General features: G+C 46.9%; 1 protein-coding gene across 11 annotated transcripts in view; it reads left to right on the plus strand.

Annotated features, from left to right (window-relative positions):
- Window positions 1-14818, plus strand: part of PRMT7 (protein arginine methyltransferase 7) — a 54531-nt gene that overhangs the window by 31187 nt on the left and 8526 nt on the right. For all 11 annotated transcript variants that reach the window (XR_007136214.1, XM_047789488.1, XM_047789487.1 and 8 more), the window contains 8 exons: window positions 2497-2609; window positions 5856-6097; window positions 6317-6497; window positions 9875-10002; window positions 10387-10522; window positions 11507-11590; window positions 11962-12009; window positions 12878-12967. Coding sequence is in view for 10 of the 11 variants with exons in the window: in XM_047789488.1 (XP_047645444.1) it covers window positions 2497-2609; window positions 5856-6097; window positions 6317-6497; window positions 9875-10002; window positions 10387-10522; window positions 11507-11590; window positions 11962-12009; window positions 12878-12967 (1022 nt within the window). In the remaining variant the exon portion in view is untranslated. The remainder of the gene's footprint in view (window positions 1-2496; window positions 2610-5855; window positions 6098-6316; window positions 6498-9874; window positions 10003-10386; window positions 10523-11506; window positions 11591-11961; window positions 12010-12877; window positions 12968-14818) is intronic.

Genomic DNA, 14818 nt, shown 5'->3' on the forward strand with positions numbered 1-14818 from the left:
CCATATACCACAGTGTGCATATACCAGTTCCAAACCCCTGTTCCATCCCTCCCCCACACCTGTCCCCTTTGGTAATCGTAAGCTTGTTTTCAGAGTCTCTGAGTCTGTTTCTGTTCTGCAAATAAGTTCATTTTTGTCCTTTTCTAAGATTCCACGTATAAGTGATATCATACGATGTTTATCTTTCACTAACTTCACTTAGTGTGATAATCTCTGGGTCCATCCATATTGCTGCAAATGGGATTTTCTTCCTTCCTTCCTTTATTTCTTATGGCTGCACCTGTGGTATTATGAAAGTTCCCAGGCCAGGGATTGAATCTGAGCTGCAGATGCAGCAACACTGGACTTATCCACTGACCCATTGCACTGGGCAGGGAATCGAACCTGTACCTCCACAGCAACCCGAGCTGCTGCAGCTGGATTCTTAACCCACTTTGCCATAGTGGGAACTCCTCTATTTCATTCTTTTTTTTACTGCTAAGTAATGTTCTAGTGTGTATATGTATCACATCTTTATCCATTTCCTCTGTCAGTGAACATTTAGGTTGCTTCCACGTCTTGGCTATTATAGATAGTGCTGCAGGGAACATTGGGGTGCATGTTTTTCTCCGGATAGATGCCTAATAGTGGGATTGCTGGATCTGTGTTGGTAGTTTCAGTTTTAGTTTTTTGGGGAACCTCCATACTGTTTTCCACAGTGGTTGTACTAGTTGACATTCCCACCAGCAGTATAAGAAGTTTATGTTTTCTCCACCTCTTCTCTAGCATTTATTGTCTGTAGACTTTTTTATTTTTATTTTTTTCTTTTTAGGGTCACACCTGAGGCATATAGAGGTTCCCAGGCTAGGGGTCTAATCTGAGCTACAACTACTAGCCTACACCACAGCCACAGCAACTCCAGATCTGAGCCATGTCTGCGGCATACACCTCAGCTCATGGCAATGCCAGATCCTTAACCCATTGAGCGAGGCCAGGGATTGAACCCACAACCTCATGGTTCCTAGTCAGATTTGTTTCCACTGAGCCACGATGGGAACTCCTGTTTGTAGACTTTTTGATGACAGCCATTCTGGCTGGTATAAAGTGGTACCTCATAGTTGTTTTGATTTGCATTTCTCTAATAATTAGTGATGTTTGAGCATCTTTTCATATTTTTTTTTGCCATCTGTCTTCTTTGGAGAAATGTCTGTTTAGATCTTCTGCCCATTTTTTGATGGGGTTGTTTTTTTGATATTGAACTGCATGAGTTGTTTGTATCCATGATAACTTATGTTCTGTGTAGGGAAGATGAGTAGGCTTTGTCAAATTGTAATTCATGAGCCATTCAAAGTATTTACAGTTGATTCTCCATGATGAATAACACCTTCCAAAGTTTATTTTGTCTTGGCTCATTAAAAGTTGTAATTTTAGAAGTAACACTATATTACATTATAGAGGTTTAAAAAATAGAGTTTAACAGAAAGACCTTCCATAATCCTACTCTCCTAAGAAAAACTTAGTTGGGGGATTGTTTGGTAGCAGGAAACTAACTGGATTAAGGGGGATTTCACGTAAGGAACTGAGATTCTGAATCCCGCATCTCAGTTGCATCAGTGGGTGTCAGTGCTGTCAGCCTCTCTCTTGCTTTGGTTTTCTCTCCTTCTCTGCAGCCTAGAAATACTAGAAGTACCAGGATTCAGTGTTTGCTTTTCAAGTAATTTTAGCTAGTTTAGCACTTAATAGTTTAATTGTTATCTCTCCAGTTGCTAATTAGAATGAAAAATTTTCCATGTATTTTAATTGATTTGTTTTCTGTTTTGAATTGTTTATTCGTATTTTTGCCTCTTTTTCTTTTTGGGTGTGTATAGTTTTCTCATCAGTTTTATAAGTCCCTTGCAATATTCAACATAGAGAAAAACTGAAAGAGTTGTACTCTGAATACTCATGTTTTCTCTTTTTGAAAAAGTTTTATTGACGAATAGTTGATTTATAGGGTTGTATTAATTTCTGCTCTACAGCAACACTCATATTCTCTCTCTCTCTCTCTCTCTCTTTTTTTTTTGTCTTTTCTAGGGCTGCTCCTGCGGCACATGAAAGTTCCCAGGCTAGGGGTCGAATCGGAGCTGTAACCACTGGCCTGCGCCACAGCCACAGCAACGTGGGATCCGAGCCTCGTCTGCAACCTACACCACAGCTCACGGCAACGCCGGATCGTTAACCCACTGAGCAAGGCCAGGGACCGAACCTGCGACCTCATGGTTTCTAGTCGGATTCGTTAACCACTGAGCCTCGATGGGAACTCCCAACACTCATATTCTCTTAATACAACTTGCCAGTTAGCATTTTGATGTGTACGTGTTGGAAAGTCAGTTGCAGACATGATGACACTTCTAAATACTTCAGCATATGTATAAGCTTTCAATTTAATGACCTACGAACCTTTTGTCTTTATTTATTTGCTGTAAATACTTGTTTTAATCTGTTGCTTGCTTCTGACTCATTGCTTATGTTTCTCAGATGGTGACATGCCATGCCGTGCCAACATCCTGATCACAGAGCTGTTCGACACAGAATTGATTGGGGAGGGAGCGCTGCCCTCCTATGAACACGCACACAGGCATCTTGTGCAGGTTTGGGACTAAGGGCCTCCCTCAGGCAAATTGCTGCAGTCTCAGCCGGCTCACACAGCTCTCACTGGTGCAGCACATTCTACACAGCCTGACCCCTCAGTATCCCTAATACACCCTTGGCCATCCTTTGATTCCTATAAGACTCTGGTTCTCCTCAGTTGTGACTTCTGTGACTCTTGAATGCCAGGTCTTAGAGTCAAAAGACTAGAAACTCTGCTTAAATTCAGTTCGATTCAGCAGATGTTCTTTGAATGTCACCTGTGTATAAGGTGTTTGGCATCCAGGCAGACCCGGCAGACATGTGAGACATCCTTCTTGCTTCTAAGACCCACACTGGTCAGCAGGGTTCAGGACCTGATGGGCCAAATGGAGAAGTAGGCAGAAGCACCACTGACATTTAGAGCAGGGCTGATAGAAAAGGTCAAGGGTCAGGAAGGAGATGAGGGCATGTGTGGAGAGGGTGGAATTTGTAAAGGCACTGAGGAGGAGAGAGGTCCCAGTGGAGCACCCGTTTGGTAGGTCAGTGAGAACACCAGCCTCTGGTGCTTGTAAGCTAATCGTGGAGCATAGGGTGGGGAGTGGAAAGCCTTGAATGCCAGCCATTCCAGATGAAGGGGTTTGAGCGGTCATCATCTTTGACAGTTGTTTTGAGAAGGGAGAGACCTGATGAAAATGTTATTTTAGAGGCATTGGTCTTTTTTGTTGGGGGTGGTGAGGCCTATACCCAAGCATGTAGAAGTTCCCTGGGCCAGGGATCGGACCTGAGCCACTGCAGTGACAGTGCTTGATCCTTAACCCTCTACCACAAGGGAACTCCTGGTCTTACTTTTTTATAGGCATAAACTGGGAGGTGGAAACTCATAGGCAGAGGCTAACTGGGGAGGTGTGAGTGTCTGCTTCTGCTGGCACCTGCTCTTTGGGCACTGTTCACATGAGCCTGTGACTGCCTTAGCCCAGGAGCCTTCTTAGAGGTTCTTAGTGTCCCCACAGTGGGCAAGAGGGCTCCTTCCTGGGTGGGTGAGGCCAGAGACCACATTAATCACATGGTCAGCATGTGATGGTGACTGTCCTGCACATCTCTGTGCTACGTGAGATGTCTTGTCTCCCCAAATCAACATCCTTTTCTGGTAACTTTGGTAGAAATTATTTCTATTTCTTCACATTAAAACCATTAATTAGGTAAATCCCTGAAAGAAAGAACAAAGATATTTAGGAGTATATTAATGTTGCCCAATTTGTCTTTCCTCTAATTCATGTAGTCATTAAAAGGTGTATTGGCAGCTGTCCTCAGCTTCCTTTCCCAGCTGGTCTGCAGCAGCCAGGTGTGTGTGTCTACTCTCACCACTGTCCTGATCTGCTTCGCCTCTGTCTGAGCTTGAAGGAAGTATGGCAGTACCCAGTCCCTTTACCCTTGCCCTCTTCCTGCTATTTTGGAAGTCATGGGACTGGGTGCTGGAGCACCTGACAGTCCCTGTAGTGTTGCAGTGACCCAGGAGTTGATCAGAAGACACAATTATTGGTGTCTTCATTTTCTCAGCCCTTTTCTGGGTACCAAGAATACATGTGTGAACTCCTGGGGAGGTGGGGGAGGTGAGTAAGTTGTCACAGGATAGTTTGAAGTCCACTCTGATGGTGATCCATGGGGTGAGATCCTGCTCCCTCTGGTGGGGAAGGCGGGGAGATCAGGGAAGAGGAAGCGAGAGCTGAATCAGTCCTGAGAGTGAACAGGGGTTGGCCTGGCACCTGGGGGTAGTCAGGGCAGAGATCAGCCTGTACAAAGATGTGAAGATGAGTCGGATTATGTGGGATGTAGGGTTGGAGGGAAGTCTGGAGGGCTGAGCAAACCCTGACCAAGAAGGGCTTCTGTGCTCCAGAGGGCAGTGTGGTAGCTCAGAAGGGTTTGATGTTAGGTTTATGCCGGCACATGTGTGGAGAACAGCTGAGGTATAACACTAGAGGCAGGAAGACTAGTTAGAAGGTGATTGAAGCTGTCCAGGAGCTGGGCTGAGGGCCTTATTAGCTAAGGGCATAGAAATGGACCCAGAGAGGTAGACTCAGAGAAGAGCAAGGTGGTCAAGGACTTGTTATTACTTTGATGTGGAGGCATTGAGGATGATGTCAGGGTTTAAGGTTTGGGCAGCTGGCTTGGATGGTGGTGCTCTCTGTTGGCTGAGAGTCCGGGAGGAGGAGCAGGCCTGGGAGGGTGGGGCAGAGGTGACTTGGTTGGTTTAGACAGAGTTTGAGCTGAGGGTAAGCCAAGTAGAGGACCAAGAGGCAGTTGGATACAGGATATTTGATAAATGAAGATGGAGTGGTTGAGGTCAAGCTTAAGGAAGAGTGTATGGAAGGAAGAAAGGATGGTCCAACCAGGTCCCTGGGGGGTTGGACAGGGGCACAGCCTTGTGAAGGAGACCAGGGTGGGCAGAGCTGTGCTTCTGATCCAGAGCTGTGTCTGGCAACAGTTTTGGTGTCACAGTTGAGAAGGGGGTGCTACTGTCATCTTGAAGGTAGAGGCCAGGGTTGTCAAACATCCTACAACACTCAGAGCAGCCCTCATAGCAAAGGATCATCTGGCCCAGAAGGTCACTAGTGCTGGGGTAGAGAAAGCCTGTGCTTGTGCTTTACATGTGGTCGCAGCTGTGAGTGTCCCCTTTGTGGCTGGGCCCCTAGTGCCTGGTGTGTGGAGGATGTCAGATGAATGAATGGGGTAGGAGGGATACTGAATGGGGGAGTGTAGCCAGAGCCCAATGAGGAGGGTGTTAGCAGTGCCCGGTTAGGCCAGGAGATCAAAATGGTTGAGGATGGACACTTGTCCATTGGGCTGTGCAGGAAGAGGTGTCTGATGAGAGCTGCATGGAAGGGAAGCTCCAAGCCTAGTGCCAGGGTTCCTGCTTTGCAGGAAGCCTTGGACTCTTTCTTCAAAGTTGCTGTGGGAGTTAATTGGCATGATGACAATTAAAGTTTATTTTTGGAGTATTCAAGAGTGTCAGGTAGCTAGGAACTTACCTGACATAAATCATCTTAGGCATAATGTGTATTCGTTCTGAAGTCTAGTTTCTTTTCTTTTTTTTTCTAGGACACTGGCCTGAAAACTGTTTGCTCTCCTAATAGTGATAAGGCATTAGATGTTACTAAACCTGCCTAATACTAAGGAATAAACTTCTTTTGCTCAATGGGAATTACTGTGGGTCAACATAACTGGTTATTATTTTTTTTTTATTCTTTTGTTTCATTTTTTTAACTTAGGAAAATTGCGAGGCGGTGCCTCACAGAGCAACTGTCTATGCTCAGCTGGTGGAGTCCAGGAAGATGTGGTCATGGAACAAGCTGTTTCCCATCCATGTTCAGACTAGCCTTGGAGAGCAGGTCATTGTCCCCCCCTCGGAACTGGAGAGGTGCCCTGGTGCGCCCTCTGTCTGCGATATTCAGCTGAACCAGGTCTCGCCTACTGACTTCACTGTCCTCAGTGATGTGCTGCCGATGTTCAGGTACCAAGGAGCCGCCCAGGGTTATGGTGCTTGGAGACATTTGGTAGAACTGGGTCTTTGGCAGTTCTTTCTGACATCAGCCCCTAGCTGATGTCCCATGCCTCTGAAGGCAGGAGTCCATTGCAAACAAGTCTCATGGCTGGTGAGGTCACCATAAAAGCTTAAGAAGAGAGTGTGTGAGCCTAAAAAATGCTTCAGTTCCTGAATATTCTTCCACAGTGTGGACTTCAGCAAGCAAGTCAGTAGTTCAACAGCCTGCCACTGCAGGCACTTTGAACCTTTGGCATCAGGCCGAGCTCAGGTGGTTCTCTCCTGGTGGGACATTGAAATGGACCCCGAGGGGAAGATCAAGTGCACCATGGCCCCCTTCTGGGCACAGTCGAACCCAGAGGAGCTCCAGGTAAGAGATGGGAGCTGAGCACATTCTCATGGAAATCAGGAAACTTGTCGACTTACAGTCATGGGAAAGGAGCACGCTGGACCTTAGATCTACAGGAATTTAGAGATAGAAGGGTCAGAATCAATGTCAAAGAAGAGTTTAACAAAAAAAAAAAAAAAAAAGCAAGGCTTTGAGTAAGCTATCAGATAGACCTCTCTGCCTTGTGGGCAATAGAAGTAGGCACAGTAAGCCATAGGGCAGCTTTGGTGTACTGGCTCTCCTGCATCCTGGCACAGCCACTCATAGACCCCTACCCTGCCCACTCTGCCCCAGTAATCCCCCGGGGTCCTCAGATTAGCTTGGAATAGAGAAATAGAGCCAGTCTGCAGCCTCGTCTTTTGTGGCCTCAAAATCTTCCTTCTTCAGCTCAATGTAAAGTGGGTGGAAGATGTGAACTACAGAAAAGGAAATACATATTATATTGCTCTTTAACATGTGAAAAGTTGTTCAGCCTCACTCTGAACCATGCAAATTTAAACTGCAATGAAGTAGCACTTTCACCTATTAGGGAATAAAGTTGAAAGTTTTCACTTTGTTGGTGGAGCCATGAGGCGGAGCAGGAAAGTGATGATCAGGGCATCCTGGAGCACAGCAAGGTCCACAGTCCGTTGGTGTGGGAAGTGATGCCTATCTAGACATTTGGGCTCTGGATGGATTTGTATAGATGTAGAATGACATGTGTGCCAGGAGACTCGCTGCAGCCCTGATTTAATAGAAAAGACTGGAAGAACCTAGAGGCCACCTTTAGGGACTGGCTAAGTCCATTCTCCTGCATCCACTCAAAGGGCAAGGTGGCTCTCTCTGCACTGAGGTGGAACAATCAAGGTAGATCAAGTGAAACAAAGAGAGCTACAGATATGTGCTGTGCCAGTGTTGGTGTTAACTAAAAATAATAAGCATGTATGTGTTTATGAGTGTATATGTGTGGTGCATGGTATAAGGGTATCTTTGGAAGAACTCACAGAAATTGGTAAAAGTGATTGCTTCTTGGAAGGGGGCTGGAGATTAAGGGTGGAAAGGAAGCTTCTTTTTCACTCCATAACCCTTTTATATCTTTTGAGTTTTCTCTTATGAGCATGTGTTACCCATACACACACAAGGGAAAAAAGTGGGAAAGGTGCTTCAGGGCCACGGAGTGAAACTTCCCCCTCTGCCCGGAAGGCCTGGGCACCATCCTCTGTGTTCTGACTTCCTGTTACCACTGGCTGGGCCCTGGCTTTCTTCTAATTGCTCATGTGCTGCTTCTGGATATACACATGGTGTCTTCAGAGAAGGCCTTAGCAGCTCCCTCGCTTACTGCTTAGGCTGACGGGTCGTGACTGCTGAGGGATTGTGGTCTCTTGGGCCAGTGAGCTCCTTTAGCTCCACTCTGCACAGCCTTGATCTTCTGCAGACTGAGTGTGTGTATGTGTGTATGTATATGTTGGGGGAAAATCAGAGGAAATGAAATTGGCACTCGGCTGCTTTCTTCCTTTCCAGGAGAGTGATGGTTGCAAAATTAGCTTAAGAATTTCATAAAGATGTTAATACTTTTCATTTGCATATCTTCACAGTGCTTCTTACATAGATTTTCTCCTTGAATCTTCATATAAGACATGCTAGGTAACCACATAATGCCAGGCCTGGTAAGCAGAACAGGGCCTCATGTCTAGGCAGCAGTCATGAGTGCTTGTTCCCAGAGTATGGGGCTTGAATCCTTTCTCTACCAAAGGTGACTTTCGGACTCTTAGGAGTTTGAAGAGCTGCTAATGAATCTCCTTTCTGACTTCACTGAAGTGCTCCTAATAAGCCCATCTCACCTCAGACAGTGGGTCTGACTGTCATAGCTCTTTTAACATTTGGGCCTGGGAGGCTGCATGTGTGGGAAGGACATGATGACAGGGAAGCACCGCAGGAGCGTGGGAGGGGTCACGGGAGGCTTCTCTATCTTTGGATCCATTTGCATAGAGAGGAATGAATAACAGGGTTTAGAGATGCGCCCCCCCCCCGCGTTATTGTTTTTTTTTTTTTTCTCCAGAATGTATCTGGTTAGATTTTCATTTTCTAGCTTTTATGTTCAAATAGACGTCTTAGATGGGAATGTCACTCCTATGCCTTTTAGTTAAATTCAAGACCAGGTAAGATAGAATGTGTCGACTGGGGGGCGGGGGCAAAAATAAATAAATAAATAAAAAGCATGATGTTAAGAGTTGTGAGTTAAGGTTTATTTGAAGCCAAATGAGGACCACAGCCTGGGAGACAGCTTCTCAGATGGCTCTGAGGAGCGGCTCTGAAGAGGTAGAAGGGAGGTCACTTATGTTGTGAGCCACACGGGAACTCCAAGAGGTCACTTATGTATGATTATTAGTGCACAGAGGATACGTGTGGTCCAGCACATATTTTGGCAAAAGGTTGCTGCTAGTCACGAGGTTACTGCTAGACATGAGGAGTAGATATCTCTGTTAATGACTTGAGCGCTTTTCTAGATATAAGATGCAAGAAATTAGGCTCATAAAATCTCCTGAAAATATCTACCTGAAGGCCTGTTTTGCCACTTTTTCTTAGAGCATCAAGTGCCTCATTCCTAATCTCTAAGCTGAACTCCTTTCAGGATGTGTTGAAGGGCAGGGACTGCAGTGGCTGGTCACTTCATACTTGTAGAACCAGGGGTAAACAACAATACTTAGTTGGTAAATGCCTTCCTGAGAAGGGGCATTGGCTGTTTTCTCAATTTTTTATTTTGAAAATCTTAAATCCACAAAATAAGTGAAAATGAACATCGATATGCCCTCTACTTAAATTTTTATGAGCTATTAACATTTACATTGGCTTTCAGGGGCTGGAGTCCCCTCCCCTGAGCCCACCTTGAAGACTATTACCCTAGGTCACATTCTATCTTCCTGAACCCTAGGCCACATTCTGTCTTCCTGAAGCCAGGAAGGGCCTTAGCCTCTCTGACTTGAGAATTTTTTTCCTTATCTCTCTGGCCACAGTAGCTATCTGTAGTCCACCCAGTAGTCTCCCTGCAAATTGATTGCTGGCTTGGGTTTTGGTTCTTGGATTAAATGCATTCCTGAGGGTTTTTTGGGTTTTTTGCTTTTTAGGGCTGCACTCACGGCATGTGGAGGTTCCCAGGCTAGGGGTCTAATCAGAGCTACAGCTGGCGGCCTGCACCACAGCCACAGCAACTCAGGATCCAAGCCCTGTCTGTGAGCTACACCATAGTTCAAGGCAACACCAGATCCTTAACTCACTGAGCGAGGCCAGGGATCGAACCCTCGTCCTCATGGATATTAGTCGGATTTGTTTGTGTTGCTCTTACTGCAGCTTGATGACAGCTGATTCTCTTCCTGTTTCAGTGGCGGGACCACTGGATGCAGTGTGTGTACTTCTTGCCACAAGAGGAGCCTGTTGTCCAGGGCTTAGCCGTCTGGCTGGTGGCTCACCATGACGACTACTGTGTGTGGTACAGCCTCCAGAGGACCAGGTGTGCCCCAAGCCTTGTAGGGTGGGCGCTAGGTTTGTGACACTATGCATTTGTGTAAATACCCTCTATAGACCCAGTAGAGGTTTGAATGGGCACATTTGTATCTGAATAGAATAAGGGCAGTTTGTGACTGGATATTTCTTTGCTTATTTATGTACTCAGAAGAGGCTGCCCTAGTTGTAGGATCCCCCATTTGGGGCAGCCATATATACCAGCCTCTAAGGCCACTTGAGAGTCAGTGCCTAGACCATGCCCCCAGAGGACCATGGGTGACTGGCCCTTCTCCATCTCAGTTTCCCTGGGGCAGGACCCGGTGCTCTGCCTTCATGCTCGTGCCTAGCAGGTCACGCCCATCACCCCCTGTCTGTTCATTTCCTGGCCCAGCCCTGAAGAGAATGAGAGAGTCCACCCACTGCGCCCCGTGTGTGACTGCCAGGCTCACCTGCTCTGGACCCGGCCTCGGTTTGGCGAGATCAATGATCAGGACAGAACTGATCAATATGTCCAGGCCCTGAGGACAGTAAGTATCCAGCCCTTTGGCTGACTGTGGGCAAGAAGGGGTTTGTCCCGTGGACCCCAGCTCATTACTTGCTTATGATTTGCTGGTTTTGTTTACCGTGCTTTCCTGTTGGTCCATGAGTAGCTTCAGCCAGCTCCTTCTGAGCGAGGATTCAAGCAGGAGCTTGTTTCTGGACTACCTGAGGGATTGTTTTTTGCTATTCTATGAGAGCCTCTGATGGGGAGCCTCCCCCTGGCCCTGGCCTTTGTCCCTCTGGACACTTTTCCTTTGTGGTCACCAGCAGTTCCTGTGGCCCATTCCTGTGGATTCAGCCACCCCATTACTCCTTTCGTCTGCTGCTTCCTTGCTAAAATTTTTTGTAATATAAATCTGGTCATGTGACACTCTTGAAAACCTTTGCTCCCTGTTGCCTGTAGTAGGGTTCTTTCTACTTGGGGATCACACAGAAGGTTTCACGGCAGGGTCTCTGGACTCCTTGGAGTCATATGCAGAAATATGTGTGCATGTGTAGACATGCAGGCATATTTGGGGCTGGGGGGGAGGGGGTTCCCGACAGTCCTGAGTTTCTCTCAGAGGGATCTATGATCCTGAAACACATCCCTGGTTTCTTCCCAGGCAGGGGAGAGGCCTATGGTTGTGGCCTGGGAGGTGGCCTTCAGCAAACAGGGCAGGCCTTCAGCTGGGCCTTCTGGGATGGCTTGGGAAAGGGCTTTCCTGACAGTGGGACCCAGGGGGTGAAGCGGTGAGGGAGGTGGGTGTGTTAGAAGGTGGCTGGTTTCCACCTGGGCCTGGGAGGCAAGTGTGACTGGAGTGGAGGCACAGGTAGATCCAGCTGGGTGTATGGGAGATGGAGTGAGGAGATGATCAGATTGAATCATCACAGAGTGAGTTAGGGAGTCAGGTGGGTGGGAAATGTTCCTGTTAGTTTGTCAATAAGAATTTCTTGACACTGTAAGAAAACTTGGGGTTGCTCTCTTCCTTCAGGTGCTGAAACCAGACAGTGTCTGTCTGTGCGTCAGTGATGGCAGTCTGCTCTCCATGCTGGCCTATCACCTTGGAGCAGAGCAGGTACTGGATGTGTGCTTTCTACCAGCTTTCTGACCACAACTCTTGAATCAGGGTGTCATGTGGTCTGGATACAGTTTTGCTACTGAACTCTTTGCAAGTACAGCTGCCACATATGTGGCAGGTATGTTTGGGTTGGTTGCTGCGCATGTGGGCAGGAGTCAGCCTGTAGCTGTTGTCACGTAGCTTCAGCCCTGAGTCTGAGTCAGCCACCTTGCTTGGGTCAGTGCAGAATGTTGTACAGTCCTGGTGGGTATGAGCACAGCTAGAGTTGGTTAAGTGTTGTCCTCTGTCCTGGTGTTGCATTTTAATCTTTATTTTCTTTCTCTGGTAAGTGCATTTCCTACAGCTAATATTATGGTTTCTCTTTTTAGGTATTTACAATAGAGAATTCAGCAGCTTCTCATAGAGTGATGAAAAAAGTAAGTGATCATTGTTACTGTAGTCATGAGAGGATCTGTGGGGCCTGCTTTCCTGAGTTTGGAATTGATCGCTAGCAGCCTCCGTACCAAGGGAACTAGAGGAAGTAACTGCTGCCAGTGAAGCTCTCCTGACTCCTGCATCGAGAGCTGACTTGGAAATCTTTTAGGGCTGTCATTGAATAGCAGCCAGTATTTAGACTCTGCTTTGTTTCTTATGGCTGAAGAAGTGTAGACTTTTCTCCTCACTTCACATAAAACTAAAAACACTGAAATTTTTGCAGGGATAAAAGTGAATTGAAGATTTGTTTCTGGGGTAGTTCCTGTTGTGGTTCAATGGGTTAAGAACTCAACTAGTATTCATGAGGATGCTGGTTCTATCCCTGGCCTTGCTTAGTGGGTTAAAGATCCTGTGTTCCCTCAAGCTGCGGTGTAGGTTGCAGATCTGGCTCTGATTCGACCCTTAGCCCGGTAACTTCCATTTGCTGTGGGTGCAGCCCTAAAAAGGGGGAAAAAAAAAAAGATTTGTTTCTGGAGTACCAGAAACAAACTGACCTGACTGGTTGTTTCCCTGATGGTTTTTCTCCTGCTGGCTAGTGAGTGGTTTTGTTTTCTTAAAGATAACCCATCTCCAGCAGACTACAAGCCTACTGCTAAGTCTGCCTGCAAGAGAAATTTTCTTTTGCTCTTAATGACGTTTTGCTCTTGATCTGATCTGAGGTCTCTAGGGGGCCCTCAAGGCGGGGAAGTTCTGCAAAGTAGGTGAAAGTGGTGCTCCAGAGCTGTTGGGCCAGAGAATTGCGCACGGATAAAGCAACTCTGAGGTGTTCTTTTTGTGAACAAAAATAATACCTTTTTTTTTCTTTCTAAGATCTTCAAGGCTAACCATTTGGAAGATAAAATTAATATCATAGAGAAACGGCCTGAATTATTAGCACCTGCAGACCTGGAGGGTAAAAAGGTGAGTAGCAAGTGCTCTGCATTTGTTCTGAACAGCACAGCTCTGAGATGGCCTGAGTTGCCCCCTTCTCCAGGCCTCACTATGGTTCCCCTACTCACTCACCAGCTAAGGACTCAGCACGGTTAAGGATGTGGTGAGGTTGACAGAGATGCCCACTGAGCAGATAAATATTTGCACTACTCTTTTTTTTTTTTTGGCTTTTTAGGGCCATATCCACGGCATATGGGGTCGAATTGGAGCTGTAGCCGCCAGCCTACACCACAGCCACAGCAATGCCAGATCCGAGCCGTGTCTGCAGCCTACACCACAGCTCACGGCATCGCCAGATCCTTAACCCACTGAGCAAGGTCTGGGATAGAACCCACGTCCTCATGGATGCCAGTCAGATTCGTTTCCACTGAGCCATGACGGGAACTCCACTTGCACTCGTCTTGATTCCAGTTAATCCCTGACCCTTCACTGACGGCAGACTGGCTCTGCTGGGATGGGCAGCAGCACGTATGTGTCCCTTCACGGCACTGCTGGGCTGGCTTCTGCTTCCTGTCTGTTCCTCCCTCCTCCTGCAGCCGTGCTTGGTCTTTGGTCCCCTGTGTGTGCCTCCCAAACCCTCCCCCCCCACCCCGACTTGGTGACCTTAGCTACTAAACATGGTTTCCCTGCTCCTTCATCTCCCAGGTCTCCTGGACCCTCATGACAGGGACCTCTCCCTTCACAACACCTTCTCGGGATTTCTTAAGAGGCTGCCTTTCCAGAGTTCCTCTTCTCTTTCTGGCTGCTCCTTCTCAGCCCTTCGTCTGTCTCTTCCTTCGCTTGATCCTCCCCTACAGGTGTCCTTGGTGCTCTCTCCTTATCCATCCTCTCTTCTCCCGTGGTGTCTCCTCTCAGGGCCATCGCATCCCTTCCCACGTGGGAATCAGAGTGGTTTTAAAACTTCCACAACCCAGTCCCTAACCCTGGGCAAGCACTATTCTGTCTTGATAAATCTGCCTTTTCTGGGCATTTCATGTGAGTGGAATAATACAGTATGTTGTCTTTTGTATCTGGCATGGCTGAACAGTTCATCCATGTTGCAGAATATGTTAGTATTTTGTTCCTTTTTAATGCCGAATAGTATTCCAAGGTATGAGTGTGCAGTATTTTGTTCATCCATTCACTTGTTGGTGGACATTTGGATTGTTTCCAGTTTTGGGCCGTTATGAATAATGCTATTTGAACATGGGTATGTAAGTCTTTGTGAGGGAATTTGTGTGTGTGTGTGTGTGTGCTCTTTAGGGCCACACCTCTGGCATTTGGAAGTTTCAAGGCTAGGGGTCAGGTCAGAGCTGCAGCTTCTGGCCTATGCCACAGCCAGAGCAACACCAGATCTGAGCCGCATCTGTGACCTACACCACAGCTCATAGCAAGGCCGGATCCCCGACCCACTGAGAGAGGCCAGGGATCAAACCCACATCTTCATGGATCCTAGTCAGGTTCATTTCCACTGTGCCACAACGGGAACTCCAGGAATATGTTTTCAGTTCCCTTAGATCCCTAGGCTTGGAATTGTTGGGTTGTGTATTTTTGTTTAACTCTTCAAGAAACTTCTGGAGTTTCCTGGTGGCTTAGCAGTTAAGGATCTGGCATTTTCACTGCTTTGGCTTGGGTTTGACTCCTGGCCTGGAAACTTCTGCATGCCCTCAGATGCAGCCAAAAATATAAAATAAAATAAAAATTTAGGGGTTCCTGCTGTAGTTAAGAATGGACTGCATTCCATTCCAGTGGAGTTAAAAGAATCTGACTGCAGTGGTTCTGGTTGTTGTAGAGGCATGGATTTGATACCCCACCCAGCACAGTGGGTTAAAAAAAGGCATG

Source organism: Phacochoerus africanus, chromosome 8, assembly GCF_016906955.1.
Source record: "Phacochoerus africanus isolate WHEZ1 chromosome 8, ROS_Pafr_v1, whole genome shotgun sequence".
Lineage (NCBI taxonomy): Eukaryota > Metazoa > Chordata > Mammalia > Artiodactyla > Suidae > Phacochoerus > Phacochoerus africanus.